The sequence below is a fragment of the Somniosus microcephalus genome, chromosome 4 (assembly GCF_052327205.1).
Source record: "Somniosus microcephalus isolate GS21.2 chromosome 4, FLI_Smic_1.0, whole genome shotgun sequence".
Lineage (NCBI taxonomy): Eukaryota > Metazoa > Chordata > Chondrichthyes > Squaliformes > Somniosidae > Somniosus > Somniosus microcephalus.
In genome coordinates, this window is record NC_140990.1 from 185,151,658 (window position 1) to 185,169,079 (window position 17,422).

Sequence of the window (17,422 nt, forward strand, 5' to 3'; positions counted from 1 at the left end):
CATGGACAAGATGAGCATGGAGAAATCAAGAGGGGAGGTCAGAGAGAAACTGGAGAAAGGTGCGAGTTCAGGGCTAGTTGAGGGGGGAACCTCAGAGGAAGTTTGGTCAGGTGGGCTAGGGGAAGGAAGGAAAGAAAGTGGCAGAGGCAGCTGAACGGATGGTCTCAATCTTAAGAGACAAAGATGTCCATGAGCTCCTCGCACTTGTTGCCGGAGGTGAGGGTGGAGGAGACAAGGGAGAGGGGTTTAAGAAGACGGTAGCAGTAGAGAATAGAAGCCAGGGTTTATCTTTGCATTCCAGAATGATTCTGGAATAGTGAGCAATTTTGGCAGATGAGAGCAGGACCCAATAATGCTTTATGTGGTCCAGCCAGATCTGGCGGTGAATGGCTAAACCAGTTGTCCGCCATATCCGTTCAAGTCTGTATATCTTGGGCTTAAGGGCGTGAAGGTGAGGACACTACCGGGGGAATGGCCAGGGTGAGAGAGTAATTGTTTTAATAGGGACTAGGGCATCAAAAGTGGTGGTGAGGGTGTGGTTGAGCAGATTGGTAGCTGCAGAAATGTCAAGGTGAATAGAGTTATGATTTCGTAAGTGCAGTTGTAAACCTTATTACCTTTGCACCATCCTCTTCAGACAGCAAGTTGACAGAAAGGACTAATCAAAATATTCTGATTTCTTTGGTGGCATTTGGAACTCATTTCACGTGCTACTTACACAATCTCCACCAGTATTACAGAATCATGGAATCATACAGTACAGGAGGCCGCCATCTGGCCCAATGTGCCTGTGTCAGCTCTTCGAAAGAGGTATCAAATTAGTCCCACTCCTCTGCTCTTTCCCATAGCCCTGCAATTTTCTCCCCTATAAGTATTTGTCCAATTCCCTTTTGAAAGTTACTACTGAATCTGTTTCCACCACCCTTTTAGGCTGTGCATTCCAGGTCATAATGCACTGCGTAAAATCTGTCTCCTTTGGTCACCGACCCTTCTGCCACAGGGAAGTTTCTCCCCATCGAAACCATTCATGACTTTGAACACCTCCATCAATCTCCCCTTAACCTTCTCTGCTCTAAGGAGAACAATCCCACCTTCTCTAGTCTCTCCACATAACTGAAGTCCCTCACTCCTGGTACAAATCTCCTCTGCACCCTCCCTAAAGGGAGGTGCCCAGAATTGGATACAATAACTCAGCTGGGGCCTAAGCAGTAATTTATAAATGTTTAGCATAACTTCCTTGGTTTTGTACACTATGCCTCTTTATAAAGCCAAGGATCCCGTATGCTTTTTTTTTAAAAAAAGCCTTCACAACTTGTCCTGCCACCTTCAAAGATTTGTGTACATAAACCCCCAGGTGTCTGTTCCTGCACCCCCTTTAAAATTGTACAATTTAGCTTATATTGCCTCTCCATATTCTTTCTTCCAAAATGCATCACTTCACACTCAATTCAATTCAATTTTATTTGTCATATATGCAGCAGACGTGTGTACTGCACAATGAAATGTTGATTTTTTACGAGTCCTCCTCTGCATTCGTTTTCATTTGCCACGTGTCCTCCCATTTCACCAGTCTGTAGATGTCCTCCTGAAGTCTGCCATCATCCTTCTCACTGTTTACTACCTTATTGAGTTTCGTGTCATCTGCAAACTTTGAAACGATGCTCTTTTTAACCCAAGTCCAGGTCATTAATATACATCAAAAAGAGCAGTGGTCCCAATACGGACCCCTGGGAAACACCACTGTATATTTCCCTCAAGTCCGATAAACAACCATTCACCACTACTCTCTGATTTCTGTCTCTTAGCCAGTTTCATATCCACGCTGCCACTACCCTTTAATCCCATGGGGTCAATTTTGCCAACAAGTCTATTATGTGGGACTTTACAAAATGTCTTTCAAAAGTGCATACACACATCAACCCTCTCTGCTACTTCATCAAAGAACGCTATCAAGTTTGACAGACATGATTTGCCTTTAACAAATTCACGCTGGCGGTCATTTATTAACTCATGTTTTTCCAAGTAACATAGAAACACAGAAGATAGGAGCAGGAGTAGGCCATTCGGCCCTTCGAGCCTGCTCCGCCATTCAATGCGATCATGGCTGATCATCCAATTTCAGTACCCGGTCCCTGCTTTCTCCCCATACCCCTGGATCCCTTTAGCCTTAAGAAATATATCCAACTCCTTCTTGAATATATTTAATGAATTGGCTTCTACTGCCTTCTGTGGTAGAGAATTCCACAGGTTCACCACTCTCTGGGTGAAGAAATTCCTCCTAATTTCTGTCCTAAATGGCCTACCCCTTATCCTTAGACTGTGACCCCTGGTTCTGGACTCCCCGACCATCGGGAACATCCTTCCTGCATCTAGTCTGTCCAATCCTGTCAGAATTTTATAAGTTTCAATGAGATCCCCTCTCATTCTTCTAAACTCCAGCGAGTACAAGCCCAATCGTCCCAATCTCTCCTCATACGTCATTCCTGCCATCCCAGGTATCAGCCTGGTGAATCTTCGCTGAACTCCTTCCATGGCAAGAACATCCTTCCTCAGATAAGGCGACCAAAACTGCACACAATACTCAAGATGTGGTCTCACCAAGGCCCTGTACAACTGCAGCAAGACATCCTTGTTCCTGTACTCAAACCCTCTCGCTACGAAGGCCAACATACCATTTGCCTTCTTAACCGCCTGCTGCACCTGCATGCTTACCTTCAGCGACTGGTGCACAAGGACACCCAGGTCTCATTGCACTTCTTCTCCCAATCTATTCCCATTCAGATAATAATCTGCCTTTCTGTTTTTGCCACCAAAGTGGATAACCTCACATTTATCCACGTTATATTGCACCTGCCATGCTTTTGCCCAAATCATACTGGAGTTTCTCAGCATCCTCCTCACAGCACACACGCCCACCCAGCTTTGTGTCGTCTGCACTCGGAAAAAGACCCGTTTATTCCAACTCTTTGCTTTCTGTCTGCCAACCAGTTCTCTATCCAAGTCAATACCTTGCCCCCAATCCCATGTGCCTTAACTTTACACGCTAATTTCTTATGCGGGACCTTATCAAAAGCCTTCTGAAAGTCCAAATACACCACATCCACTGGCTCTCCCTTATCTATTTTACCAGTTACATCCTCAAAAAATTCCAGTAGATTGGTCAAGCACGATTTACCTTTTGTAAATCCATGTTGACTTTGTCCAGTCCTGTCACTGCTTTCCAAGTGTTCTGCTATTACATCTTTTATAATGGACTCTAGCATTTTCCCCACTACCGATGTCAGGCCTACCAGTCTGTAATTCCCCGTTTTCTCTCTACCACCTTTTTTGAATAGTGGGGTAACATTTGCTACCCTCCAATCCATGGGTACTGTTCCAGATTCCATCGAATGTTGGAAGATGATCAGCAATGCATCTACTATTTCTAGGGCCACTTCCTTAAGTACCCTAGGATGTAGATTATCAGGCCCTGGGGATTTATCCACCTTCAATCCCATCAATTTCCTTAACACCATTTCCCTACAAATACTGATTTCTTTCAGTTCCTCCCTTTCATCAGATCCTATGTTCCCTGATATCTCTGGGAGGTTATTTGTGTCCTCCTTTGTGAAGACAGAACCAAAATATGTATTTAATTGGTCTGCCATTTCTTTGTTCCCCATTATAAATTCCCCTAATTCTGCTGCAAGGGACCCACACTTGACTTCACCAATCTTTTTCTCTTCACATATCTATAAAAGCTTTTACAGTCAGTTTTTATGTTCCCTGCAAGCTTACACTCATATTCAATTTTCCCCTTCTTAATTAATCCCTTTGTCCTCCTTTGTTGAATCCTAAACTGCTCCTAATCCTTAGGTTTACTGCTTTTTCTGGCCAATTGATACGTCCTCTCCTTGGATCTTTCCCTTGTTAGCCACGGTTGAGTCACTTTTTTTGTTTTAATTTTATGCCAAACTGGGATGAACAAATTCTGTAGTTCATCCATGCGGTCTTTGAATGTTTGCCATTGCCTATCCACCGTCAACCCTTTGAGTGACATTCCCCAATCAATCCTACCGAACTCGCGCCTCAGACCATCGTAGTTTCCTTTATTTAAATTCAGGACCCTTAGTCTCTGAGTCAACTACTTCATTCTCCATCTTAATGAAGAATTCGATCATATTATGATCGCTCCGACCCAAGGGGCCTCGTACAAGATTGCTAATTAATCCTTTCTCGTTACATAATACCCAGTCTAAGATGGCCTGATCTCTGGTTGGTTCCTCAACATATTGGTCCAGGAAACCATCCCGTAAACACTCCAGGAATTCCTCCTCCACAGTATTGTTACTAATTTGGTTAGCCCAATCTATATGTAGATTAAAGTCACCCATGATGACTGCTGTGCCCTTATTGCACGCTTCTCTAATTTCCCTTTTATTGCCATCCCCAACCTCCGCATTACTGTTTGGAGGTCTATATACCACTCCCACTAATGTTTTCTGTCCCTTGGTATTTCTCAGTTCTACCCATACAGATTCCATATCATCAGAGCTAATATCCTTCCTTACAATTGTGTTAATCCCTTCTTTAACCAGCAATGCTACCCCACCTCCCTTTCCTTTTTGCCTATCTTTCCTGAATATTGAATACCCCTGGATGTTGAGTTCCCAGCCTTGGCCGCCCTGGAGCCATGTTTCCGTAATCCCAATCAAATCATATTTGTTTACCTCTATTTGCGCAGCTAATTCATCCACCTTATTACAGATGCTCCTCGCATTAAGACACAAGGCCTTCAGGCTTGTTTTTTTAACGCTCTTAGACCTATTCGAATTATTATTTACTGTGGCCATGTTTGATTTAAACCGTTGATTTCTCCAACTGCCACTTTTGTTTTTCTCCTTCCTATCTTTTGCTTTTATCCTCGTTTCCCTTTCCTCTGTCTCCCTGCTCAGGTTCCCAACCCCCCTGCCATTTTAGTTTAGACCCTCCCCCAGAGCACTAGCAAACACTCCCCCTAGGACATCGGTTTTACTATTTATAAGTTTCTAAAAGACTTGTGTTCCCTTTTATATTACCCACTAATATTGTCTCATACACTCTTTGCCCCTATTTGCTTTTTCAGTTCTCCCCTGCACTCTGTATTCTTCTTGATTCTCTACTGTATTACAAATTTAACATTTATCATAAGCCTCTTTTTTCTGTTTAATTTTAATCTTTATATCTTTAGTCATCCAGGGAGCTCTATCTTTGCATGTCCTTCATTTCCCCCTCATAGGAATGTGTTTAGTCTGTACCTGAACAGGGGAATGTGTTTACTCTGTCTCCTCTTTGAAGGTTTTCCATTGCTCAATTACTATTTTACCTGCCAATAATCTTTGTTTCCAATCCACCTGGGCCAGATCTCTTTTCAGCTCACTGAAATTAGCCCTCCTCCAGTTGAGTATCTTCACCATTGGCTTTTCCTGATCCCTTTCCATAACTACTCTAAACTTAATGATATTGTGATCACTGTTTCCCAAATGCTCTTCCGCTGAAACATGCTCCACTTCATTCCCCAGTACTTGATTCTTCACTGCTTCCTTCCTCATTGGCCTGGAAACAAACTGATCAAGAAAGTTCTCCTGTACGCATTTTGGGAATTCTATGTTAGGATAACTGAAGTCCCCCATTATCACTACTCTATTGCTTTTACATCTTTTGGAAATTTGCCTGCAGATTTGCTCCTCCATCTCCTTCCCACTATTTGGTGGTCTACAGTATACACCCAGCAGCAAAGCAATTCCTCTTCTGCTCCTTTTGGGGGGGGGGGGGGCGGGCGGAAAGAGAGCTCCAGATTTTAACTAACTTTGTGTGAAGAAGTGCTTCCTTATATCACCCATGAATGGCCTGGCTCCAATATTAAGGTTATGCCCCCTTGTTGTGGACTCCCCCACCATGAGGAAAGTTTCTCTCTATCTACTCGATCAACTCCATTAATCATTTTAAATGCCTCAAATAGATCACCCCTTAATCTTCTATGTCAATCCGAAACTAGGGTCCTAAATCTAAACAAAGGAAACTACGAAGGTATGAGGAGTGAGTTGGCTATGATAGATTGGGGAGCTTCATTAAAAGGCATGACGGTGGATAGGCAATGGCTAACATTTAAGGAACTAATGCATGAATTGCAACAGCTATACATTCCTTCTGGCGCAAAAACACAAAAGAAAAAGCGGCCCAACCATGGCTAACAAAAGAAATTAAGGATAGTATTAGGTCCAAAGAGGAGTCATATATAAAGTTGCCAGAAAAATTAGCAAGCCTGAGGATTGGGAGCAGTTTAGAATTCAGCAAAAAAGGACCAAGTGATTGATTAAGAGGGGAAAAAGAGAGTATGAGAGCAAACTTGCAAGGAACATAAAAGCAGACTGTAAAAGCTTCAAGTATGTAAAAAGAAAAAGATTAGTGAAGACAAATGTAGGTCCCTTACAGTCAGAAACAGAAGAATTTATAATGGGGAACAAGGAAATGGCAGAGCAATTAAACAAATACTTCGGTTCTGTCTTCACGGAAGACACAAATAACTTTCCAGAAATGCTAGGGAACCAAGGGTCCAGTGAGAAGGAGGAATTAAAGGAAATTAGTAAAAAAAAATGCTGGAGGAATTAATGGGACTGAAAGCTGATAAATCCCCAGGGCCTGATAATCTGCATCCCAGAGTACTAAAAGAGGTAGCCATGGAAATAATGGATGCATTGGTTGTCAGCTTCCAAAATTCTACAGATTATCAAACAGTTCCTGCAGATTGGAGGGTGGCAAATGTAACCCCACTATTTAAAAAAGGAGAAAAAACAGGGAACTACAAACCGGTTAGCCTATCAGTAGGGAAAATGCTAGAGTTTATTATAAAAGATGTGAGAACAGGACACTTAGAAAATATCAATGGGATTGGACAAAGTCAACATGGATTTATGAAAGGGAAATCGTGTTTGAGAAACCTACTGGAGTTTTTTGAGGATGTAACTGGTAGAATAGATAAGGGAGAACCAGTAGATGTGGTGTATTTGGATTTTCAGAAGGCCTTTGATAAAGTCCCACATAAGAGGTTAGTGTGCAAAATTAAAGTACATGGGATTGGGGTAATATACTGGCATGGATTGAAAATTGGTTAACAGACAGGAAACAGAGTAGGAATAAACGGGTCTTTTTCGGGGTGGCAGGCAGTGACTAGTGGGGTACCGCAGGGATCAGTGCTTGGGAACCAGCTATTCACAATATATATCAATGATTTGGATGAGGGAATCAAATGTAATATTTCCAAGGTTGCTGACAACACGAAACTAGGTGGGATTGTGAGTTGTGAGGTGGATGCAAAGAGGCTTCAAGGCGATTTAGGCAAGTTGAGAGAGTGGGCAAATACATGGCAGATGCAGTACAACGTGGATAAATGTGAAGTTATCCACTTCGGTAGAAAAAACAGAAAGGCAGAGTATTATTTAATTGGGAAATGTTGATGTACAAAGGGACCTGGGTGTCTTTGTACACCAGTCACTGAAAGCAAACATGCAGGTGCAGCAAGCAGTTAGGAAGGCAAATGGTATGATGGCCTTCATTGCAAGAGGATTTGGGTACAGGAGCAAGGATGTCTTACTGCAGTTATACAGGGCCTTGGTGAGACCACGCCTGGAGTAGTGTGTGCAGTTTTGGTCTCCTTACCTAAGAAAGGATATACTTGCCATAGAGGGAGTGCAGCGAAGGTTCACCAGACTGATTCCTGGGATGGCAGGACTGTCGTATGAGGAGAGATTGGGTTGACTAGGCCTGCATTCACTAGAGTTTAGAAGAATGAGACGGGATCTCACTGAAACGTATAAAATTCTGACAGGGCTAGACAGACTGGATGCAGGGAGGATGTTTCCTCTGGCTGGGGGGTCGAGAACGAGGGGTCACAGTCTCAGGATATGGGGTAGAACATTTAGGACTGAGATGAGGAGAAATTTCTTCACTCAGAAGGTGGTGAACCTGTGGAATTCTCTACCACAGAAGGCTGTGGAGGCCAAGTTACTGAATATATTTAAAGAGATAGATAGATTGATTTCTAGACACAAAAGGCATCATGGGGTATGGGGACAGAGGGAGAATATGGTATTGAGATAGGGGATCAGCCATGGTCGAAGGGCCAAATGGCCTACTCCTGCTCCTATTTTTCTATATTTCTAATACAAGCCTGGTCTATTTCTCATGCTCCATGCATTTACGCAAATGCACTCCAGCCCTGATTTAGTCTTTCACCCTTGTCTGATCCCTCCTCTTCCTGGAATACTCTTTAATCTAATGCCGTTTGCCTCTCCCATTCCTTTATACACCTAGTTTCTTCTCTTTGGGGAGGGGAACCAGGATGAAGCACCAACGAAGTTGCCAAAATTAATTTTATGTAGGGCCCTTACAACCAAAAGAGAAGAGACTTTCATCCCATCAATCTGAACTGTTAACTCATTGTTAGGGCAGTGCAGAGGGCGTTTTACTCCGTATCAAGCCCGTGCTGTATCTGCTCTGGGAGTGTTTGATGGAATAGTGTAGAGGGAGCTTCATTCTGTCTCTAACCCATAGTGTACTTGCCCTGGGAGTGTCGAACAGCTACATTCCCCAGTGCTGACATCCTTCACTTTCATGAGTACAAAATTTCCCCCCCCCCCCCCCCCCCAGTCAGAGGGAGATAGAAGAGCAAATATGCAGGCACATTTCTGACAAGTGTAAAAACAATAGGGCAGTAATAGTGGGGGATTTCAACTATCCTAATATTAACTGGGATAGAATTAGTGTAAACGGTCTAGAGTGCACAGAATTCTTAAAATGCATTCAAGAGAACTTTTTTAACCAGTACGTAGCAAGCCCAACATGAGAGGGGGCAGTTCTGGACTTAGTTTTAGGGAATGAAGCTGGGCTGGTGGAAGGGAGAGCATTTTGGTGGTAGTGATCACAATTCAGTTAGATTTAGTATAATTATGGAAAAGGACCAAGATAGACCAGGATTAAAGTTCTCAATTGGGGAAAGGCCAATTTTACAAAGCTGAGCAAAAGTGGACTGGAAACAGCTACTTGAAGGTAAATCAGTGTCAGAGCAGTGGGAGGCATTCAATGAAGACATAGCGAGGGTCAATGTTCCCTCTAAGCTGTGCAGCCGTGCAGTCATGGGAAAGGCCCCACACAGGCCACTTACTGGCTTTTCCATTGCAAGTACTGCACATGCGCAAAAATTTAAAGGGACAGTAAAAGAAACAGGCCACGCAGAACAAAGCGCAGCTTACAGGGAACATTGGTGAGCGTTGAGAGCAAATATGTTCTCAAACAAAAAGGGCGAGACTCCCAAATCTAGAGCCCCTGGATGTCAAGGAGCGTACAAAGTAGGATAAGGCAAAAGAGCTTACATCTGATACCGAGAGCTCAATACTGCAGAAAGCCTAGAGAAGTATACAAAGTGCAGGGGTGAAATTAAAAAGGAAATTAGGAAAGCAAAGAAAGGGCATGATAAAATATTGGCAAGTAAAATCAAGGAAAACTCAAAAATGTTTTATAAATATAAAGAGCAAGAGGATAACTAAAGAAACAGTAGGGCCGATTAGAGACCAAAAAGGTAATCTGCGTGTGGAGGCAGAAGATGTGGGTATGGTTCTTAATGAATACTTTGCATCTGTCTTCACAAAAGGGACGATGCAGGCATTGTAGTGAGGAGGAGTGTGAAATAGTAGATGGGATAAACATAGTGAGGGGAAATATTAAGGGATTTAGCATCTTTGAAAGTAGATAAATCACCAAGCCCAGATGAGAAGCAAGGGAAGAAATAGCGGAGGTTCTGATCATCATTTTCCAATCCTCTCTGGCAACAGGCGTGGTGCCGGAGGACTGTTAACGTTGTTTAAAAGGGGAGAAAGGAATAGACCAAGTAATTACAGGCCAGTAAGCCTAACCTCAGTGGTGGGCAAATTATTGGAAAAAATTCTGAGGGGTAGTATTAATCATCATTTAGAAAGGCACAGATTAATCAAGTACAGTCAGCATGGATTTGTTACGTGTCTGACTAATATGATTGAATTTTGAGAGGAGGTAACAAGGATCAAGGTAGCACATTTGATGTAGTCTACATGGATTTTAGCAAGGCTTTTGACAAGGTCCCACGTGGCAGACTGGTCAGAAAAATAAAGGCCCGTGGGATCCAAGGGAAAGTGGCAAGTTGGATCCAAAGTTGGCTCAGTGGCAGGAAGCAGAGGGTAATGGTCGAAGGGTGTTTTTATGACTGGAGGGCTGTTTCCAGTGGGGTTCCGCAGGGCTCAGTACTAGGTGGAAAAGGCGGACACGTGGCAGATGAAATTTAATGCAGAAAAGTGCAAAGTGATACATTTTGGTAGGAAGAACGAGGAGAGACAATATAAACTAAAGGGTACAATCCTAAAGGGGATGCATGAACAGAGACCTGGGGGTATACGTGCACAAATCATTGAAGGTGGCAAGGCAGGTTTAGAAAGTGGTTAAAAAAGCATACGGGATACTGGGCTTCATAAATAGAGGCATAGAGTACAAAAGCAAGGAAGTTATGATGAACCTTTATAAAACACTGGTTCGGCCTCAACTGGAGTATTGTGTCCAATTCTAGGCACCGCACTTTAGGAAAGATGTGAAGGCCTTAGAGAGGGTGCAGAAAAGATTTACGAGAATGGTTCCAGGGATGAGGGGCTTCAGTTACGTGGATACACTGGAGAAGCTGGGTTGTTTTCCTTAGAGCAGAGAAGGTCGAGAGCAGATTTGATAGAGGTGTTCAAAATCACGATGGGTCCAGTCAGAGTAGCGAGAAACTGTTCCCATTGGCGGAAGGGTTGAGAACCAGAGTACACAGATTCAAAGTGATTGGTAGAAGAACCAAAGGCGACATGAGGAAAAACTTTTTTACGCAGCGAGTGGTTATGATCTGGAATGCGCTGCCTGAAAGGGTGGTGGAGGCAGATTCAATCGCGGCTTTCAAAAAGGGAATTAGATAAGTACCTGACGGAAAAAAATTTGCAAGGCTACAGGGAAAGGACAGGGGAGTGGGACTAGCTGAAGTGCTCTTGCAGGGAGCCAGCATGGGCTCGACAGGCCAAATGGCCTCCTTCTGTGTTGTAACCATTCTATGATTCTATTTTATGACCTTGGAGTGCATGTCCACAGATCCCTTAAGGTAGCAGGACAGGTCGATAAGGTGGTTAAGAAGACATAGGGGATATTTTCCTTTATTAGGCGAGGCACAGAATACAAGAGCAGGGAGGTTGTGCTTGAACTGTGTAAAACATTAGTTAGGCCACCGCTAAAGTACTGCGTGCAGTTCTGGTCACCACATTACAGGAAGGATGTGATTGCACTAGAGAGGGTACAGAGGAGATTTACGAGGATGTTGTCAGGACTGGAGAATTTTAACAGAGGAAAGATTGCATAGGCTGGGGTTGTTTTCTTTGGAACAGAGGAGGCTGAGGGAGACTTAACAGAGGTGCATAAACTTATGAGGGGCCTAGATAGAATGGATAGGAAGGACCTATTTCCCTTAGCAGAGAGGTCATTAATCAGGGGGCATAGATTTAAAGTAATTAGAAGTATGAGAGGGGAGTCGAGGAGAAATGTTTTCACCCAGAGGGTGGTGGGGGTCTGAAACTCACTGCCTGAAAGGGTGGTAGAGGCAAAAACCCTCACAGCATTTTAAAAGTACTTGGATATGCACTTGAAGTGCCATAACCCACAAGGTTATGGACCAGGAGCTGGAAAGTGGGATTAAGCTAGCTAGCTATTTTTCAGCGGCACAGACACAATGGGCCGAATGGCCTCCTTCTGTGCCATAAAGTTCTACGATTCCAAGTGTCTCCAAAAAAAATTTGGACCCTCTATCAGCCCTAAAGGATTAATGATTGAGAGCAGGGTTTAATTAAATAGTGAATGATGCACTGTACCCTGTCTGACCAAACTGGCAACAGGCTGGCTGGACGAGGAGTAGGCTGGCCTGTCATACTGAGCCTGTGATTGCACAATACACACGCACATCCTTTAAAGCTTAATCCATTCCTCTTGCAACTTTAAACCAATTCAAATTGCAAATGTCAAGCATTGCATGCCTGTGCCTCCCAAAAACGGCGCTGTAAAATAATCAACATGTCATGGCAAAAGGTGTAATCTGCCATTTTGAAGTTTTGTGTTACAAGTTTAGGTAATGACTTTCAGGGTCTTTTCACAAATGGGAATGTGTGTTCTGGCCCCCAATACAACCGCAATCACACTGTTGCACTGTGCAAGAGACAGAAAAATATTGAGAGTAAATCCCAATCCCAGTGACTGAAATAAAGATCCTAAAGATGAACTGAAATAGATGCTCCCCGGATGGGCCAGAGAGTAAAAAATAAAGCGTGTAACTGATGCGTACCAGGTCCAATCCTCTGTCTGTTAGCTGGCTAGCAATAGTTGGAATTAGCACCCTTGGGTTAGGGAGGTGAAGAATAAATAAAATCAGCTGGAATTCCCACTCCTCATCGCTAACCAGTGATCCCAGTGGACACGGAGGTGAAGTCAGGTTCAGGCTCGGCTCAGACAACTTCCACCTAGGATCATCAGAACAGGAATAGGCCATTCAGCCTCTTGAGCCGGTTCCACCTTTCAATTAGATATGGGCTGATCTGCACTGCAACTCCATTTACCGACTTTGATCTATTTCCAGAATGAACTTTAACCCAGCAAAGACACACCACCTTCAGGGAGAGGGAAAGAAATATAAAGAACTCTCCGCTTCACACGATACACATTCAAAAAACACAAAATTTATTCTACAAATAGGATTTTCAGGCAGATTCAATTGCTGGAACAGCTACCATACTGCCCACTGGAAAAGCTGTGATGGGGAAGTGCAATATTTTCCCTTGAAGTTTCTATATGGCTTTTCTCATTTAAAAAACTCCTGAAAACATTTAACAGGGAGAAACAATCACTGTGCCTTGCTAATTGCAACCCCGTTAAAATATCCCATCCGTCTCTAACACTAAGTTTCTTCTCTTGCGCTCCAATACCATTATCAGCACTCCTCGGAACTGCCCTCTCCTTCAGCTGGAATAAGTCATCCTACGCACATTCATCCTCTCAAAACCGTGAAGTTCCCTCATTCTTCAGTTCCAGCTGCAATCCAAGCTTGGCTTTGCCTGTTCAGTATTTGATTCCGTTCTCTTACTCGAGTTTGAGTGGTGTTCTGCACAACAAGCCATGGCACCTCATGTCACCCACAATGGCCCGCTAGTTTCACACGAACGATAATCACATCTACTCAGCCACTGTCTTTAGAAGTTGATGGCATGCAGCCTCCCACGCTCTTCCCGCATATTTTAGGTCACATCCATCACTCGTTATTTTTGTAAAATTCTGCTGTGTGTCTTTATTTGGGGGGGGGGGGAAAGAGAAAAGAGAGGAAAAAGGCAAAATATCTTTGGACTTCAAATCATTCAAACAGATATGAAAAAGGGAGTTAGGATTTCGTCAACCAGAACAGCAGCTGAACCCAGCCAACAAGAACGTTTACCCTCAACCACAAAGCAGCAGTAAAAAAAAAAATCACCAAGAATGCATGCAAGATCTTTCACTAGGCTCAGAATCATGAAGTTAAAACACAAATTTCAGAATATATCCGCAGAGAAAATAGACAATAAATACAAGAGAATACAACCTAGATACTTAATTCTGTAAAATACATATTAAGAGACTAAAGCAAATGTGGCAGGAATCACACTGGTTGTGGAAGGCGCAGGTTAAGCTCGGTCAGTTCAGGACCCACCCACCAGCCCAGTCCAGTGAGTCGGGGGTACCCGCTCCCCGGGGGTGAGAAAGAGAGAGAAAAGCCGACAACTAGGGTCGGATGCAGAGCGAGAATGGCGAGAAGCGGGAAACTGAGCAAAGGGGACCCAGCCTGCGCGGCATTCACCTGCGGCCGAGGGGCACGAACCCAGGGGGGAGGGGAGAAGAGCTCAAAGCTGGCGGCCGAACAAGGGGGAACGGAGTGGAGAACGGGCTGCCAGGGCGGGCGCGGTTTGGGGAGATGGAGAAGGACGCCAGAGACCACCGCCCCCCACCCCGTTCCCGGCGGGCGCGGCCCAGGCCACTGTCGGTGAGAGCGGCCCCCTGCCCACCTCCCACCGCCACTCCCCACCACCCCCGCATCCCCTCACCTGGATGTAGTTGCTCTCGCAGTACTCGGCCACCCGGTCCAGGTTGTGGTAACTGTCCAGCAGCGCTCGCCGGCCCGCGGGGATCTCCTCCTCCAGCAGCATCTGCAGCTCCGCCATCTTCCCCACATCTTCCGACACTGGATGCGGGAGCCCGAGCCGAAAGGAGGGACCGGAACCGGAAACCAACCAGGGGGGTCATGGCCACTTCCGGCCAGGGAGAAACCAGGACCCATCATCCCCCCCTTAGTAACCAGCATCCCCCCCTAGCAACCAGCACTTACCTTCGTAACCAGCATCCCCCCTAGCAACCAGCACTCACCTTAGTAACCAGCATCCCCCCAGCAACCAGTACTCACCTTAGTAACCAGAATCCCCCCTAGCAACTAGCACTCACCTTAGTAACCAGCATCCCCCCAGCAACCAGCACTCAACTTAGTAACCAGCATCCTCCCTAGCAACCAGCACTCACCTTAGTAACCAGCATCCCCCCAGCAACCAGCACTCAACTTAGTAACCAGCATCCTCCCTAGCAACCAGCACTCACCTTAGTAACCAGCATCCCCCAGCAAACAGCACTCACCTTAGTAACCAGCATCCCCCCAGCAACCAGCACTCACCATAGTAACCAGCATCCCCCCAGCAACCAGCACTCACCTTAGTAACCAGCATCCCCCCTAGCAACTAGTACCTTAGTAACCAGCATCCCCCCTAGCAACTAGTACCTTAGTAACCAGCATCCCCCCAGCAACCAGCACTCACCTTAGTAACCAGCATCCCCCCAGCAACCAGCACTCACCCTAGCAATCATCATTCCCTAGCAACCAGCCCTCACTTTAGTAACCATTATCTCCCCTAGCAACCTGCACTCGCCTTAGTAACCATCATCCCCCCTAGCAACCTGCACTCACCTTAGTAACCAACCCCCCCAGCAACTTGCACTCACCCTAGCAACCAGCCCAGCCCTCACCCTAACAACAATCATCCCACCTAGCAACCAACACTCATCTTAGTAACCAGCATCGACCCAGTAACCTGTATCATCCCAAGCAACTGGCACTCACCCTAGCTACCAGTATCCACCCTAGCAACAGACTATTATAATAGGGAGGGTAACAGGTACACAAGCAGCAAATAAATCACTGATAACCACAAGTCAAGGGAAGATCCAGCTAAAATAACCACAATCTAATCCACAGAAAGAAAGATGCATAACATTACTCTGCAATTTAACCTGCCACACTGCATAGGAAGAGAGGTTACATTAATAGCAAACCACAGACCACAGCAACAGCTAGCACCTCTGTAGCACACTGACTGTACCAGTTTCGGGAAAGAACCTAGAACATGCTTTCAGACCGCAAAGGAACTAATGAGGTTGTACGCAGAAACCAGCTCAATCAATAGGAACAGTCAGCTGCAAGTACACCTTGTTTTCCATGGCAATTGACAGTCATATAGACAGCGCCAATAATTCAGATATTCAGTGCCTGTTTCACAAACAGTTAGTCAGGATGTTCCATATACCAGAGAATCTGGCGCAGCTGCCTGTTGGGAACAATCAGGAATCCCAACAACTAACACACAACCTAAAGCACTGCCATACACCTGAACAACTGACAAACTGTCCAGGAACATGTACACACCCTACCAAATAGTACAAGCACTAGCAACCCAGGTAGAGGTCTTAACAATAGGCATACCACCCAGGAAGAGCTTACAATAACAACAACTTGCCTTTATATAGTGCCTTTAATGTAGTAAAATGTCCCAAGGCGCTTCACTAGAGTGATTATCAAATAAAATTTGACACTGAGCCACATAGCGAGAGGTTAGAACAGTAGGTTTTGAGGAGCATCTTAAAGGAGAAGAGGGAGGTAGAGAGGCAAAGAGATTTAGGGATGAAATTGCAGAGCTTACGACCTAGGCAACTGAAGGCACGGCCACCAATGGTGGAGTGAAGAAAATCAGGGATGCGCAAGAGGCCAGGATTGGAGGAGCACAGAGATCTCAGAATGTTGTGGGAGGTTACAGAGATAAGGCAGGGCGAGGCCATGGAAGGATTTAAAAACAATGATGAGAATTTTAAAATTGAGTCATTGCCAGACTGGGAGTCAATGTAGGTCAGCGAGCACAGGGGTGATGGGTGAATGGGTGTTAGGATACGGGCAGCAGAGTTTTGGATGAGCTCATGTATATGGAGGGTGCGAAGTGGGAGGCCAGCCAAGAGAGCATTGGAATAGTCAAGTCTAGAGGTAGCAAAGGCATGGAAGAGGGTTTCAGCAGCAGGTGAGCTGAGGCAGGGGCAGAGATGGGCGATGTTATGTAGGTGGAAGTACAGCACCAATTAGGTAGAGTAAAGAACCATCTACACTGTACCATCAAACACTCTTTGTGATGGAGAGAATATGGGGTCAGAAGCTCAGCTCAGGGTCAAATAGGATGGCAAGGTAGCGAACAGTCTGGTTCAGCCTCAGGCAGTGGCCAGGGAGGGGGATGGAATTGGTGGATAGGGAGTTTTTGGTGGTGACTGAAGACAATGGCTTCAGTCTTTCCAATATTTAATTGGAGGAAATTTCTGCTCATCCCGTACTGGATGTCGGAGAAGTTGCAGGACAACACTGAAAGAAGGGAGAATCTAATAGGCACATACCCTGGCAACAGTCACATCCCCTTGCAACCAGCACAAACATAAAATGAGCTACCCCTCTTCCCATTAAAGCATAACCTGTGCTTAAGCTGGTGCAAATAATAGATGCAAAAGTCTATGGGGCAGTATCAACTGCAGGACAGGACTTCTGCCCCCTAGTGAATTCTGATGCTGAACTTGCCGGAATTCACAGTGGGCCAGGTGTGCAACACCTGTGTAACATGGTAGTAAGTTGCTGAGGGGATGGAGGGAGCAGAAAACTGCTGAAGAATTTAAAAACCAGCAGCACCTGTAAGTAGCAGCAGGTTTCTAGAGGCACAGCTTGAAGGGGCGTGGTTTTTTTGTCACAATATTCAGCTGCGGTAGTTTCTTACCAGAAAGTTTGTGCTTTCTCAAGCCATCATTGTGTCTTCCACATGACACTCTGCTGGGTGGCAGGGAGGACCTCATAAAATGGTGGCAGGAGAAGAGTCCAGAATTTCCCAGAAGTCGCCTTCCAGATTCTCCTTGATGACATCGGACTGAGGAGAACTTGCCTGCTAGGCTCACAGGGAAGGAGACAGGTAGCCATGGCACTGAGTGCCATGTGGAG

At 45.0% G+C, this 17,422-nt stretch overlaps 1 protein-coding gene across 3 annotated transcripts in view; it reads right to left on the reverse strand.

Moving 5' to 3' along the window:
• LOC147120069 (abl interactor 2) overlaps positions 1-14,345 on the reverse strand; it is a 229,203-nt gene extending 214,858 nt beyond the window's left edge. For all 3 annotated transcript variants that reach the window (XM_085985605.1, XM_085985604.1, XM_085985606.1), the window contains exon 1: positions 14,184-14,345. In XM_085985605.1, the coding sequence (XP_085841731.1) occupies positions 14,184-14,300 (117 nt within the window). In that variant the 5' untranslated portion in view covers positions 14,301-14,345. The remainder of the gene's footprint in view (positions 1-14,183) is intronic.
• Positions 14,346-17,422: the final 3,077 nt, after the last annotated feature.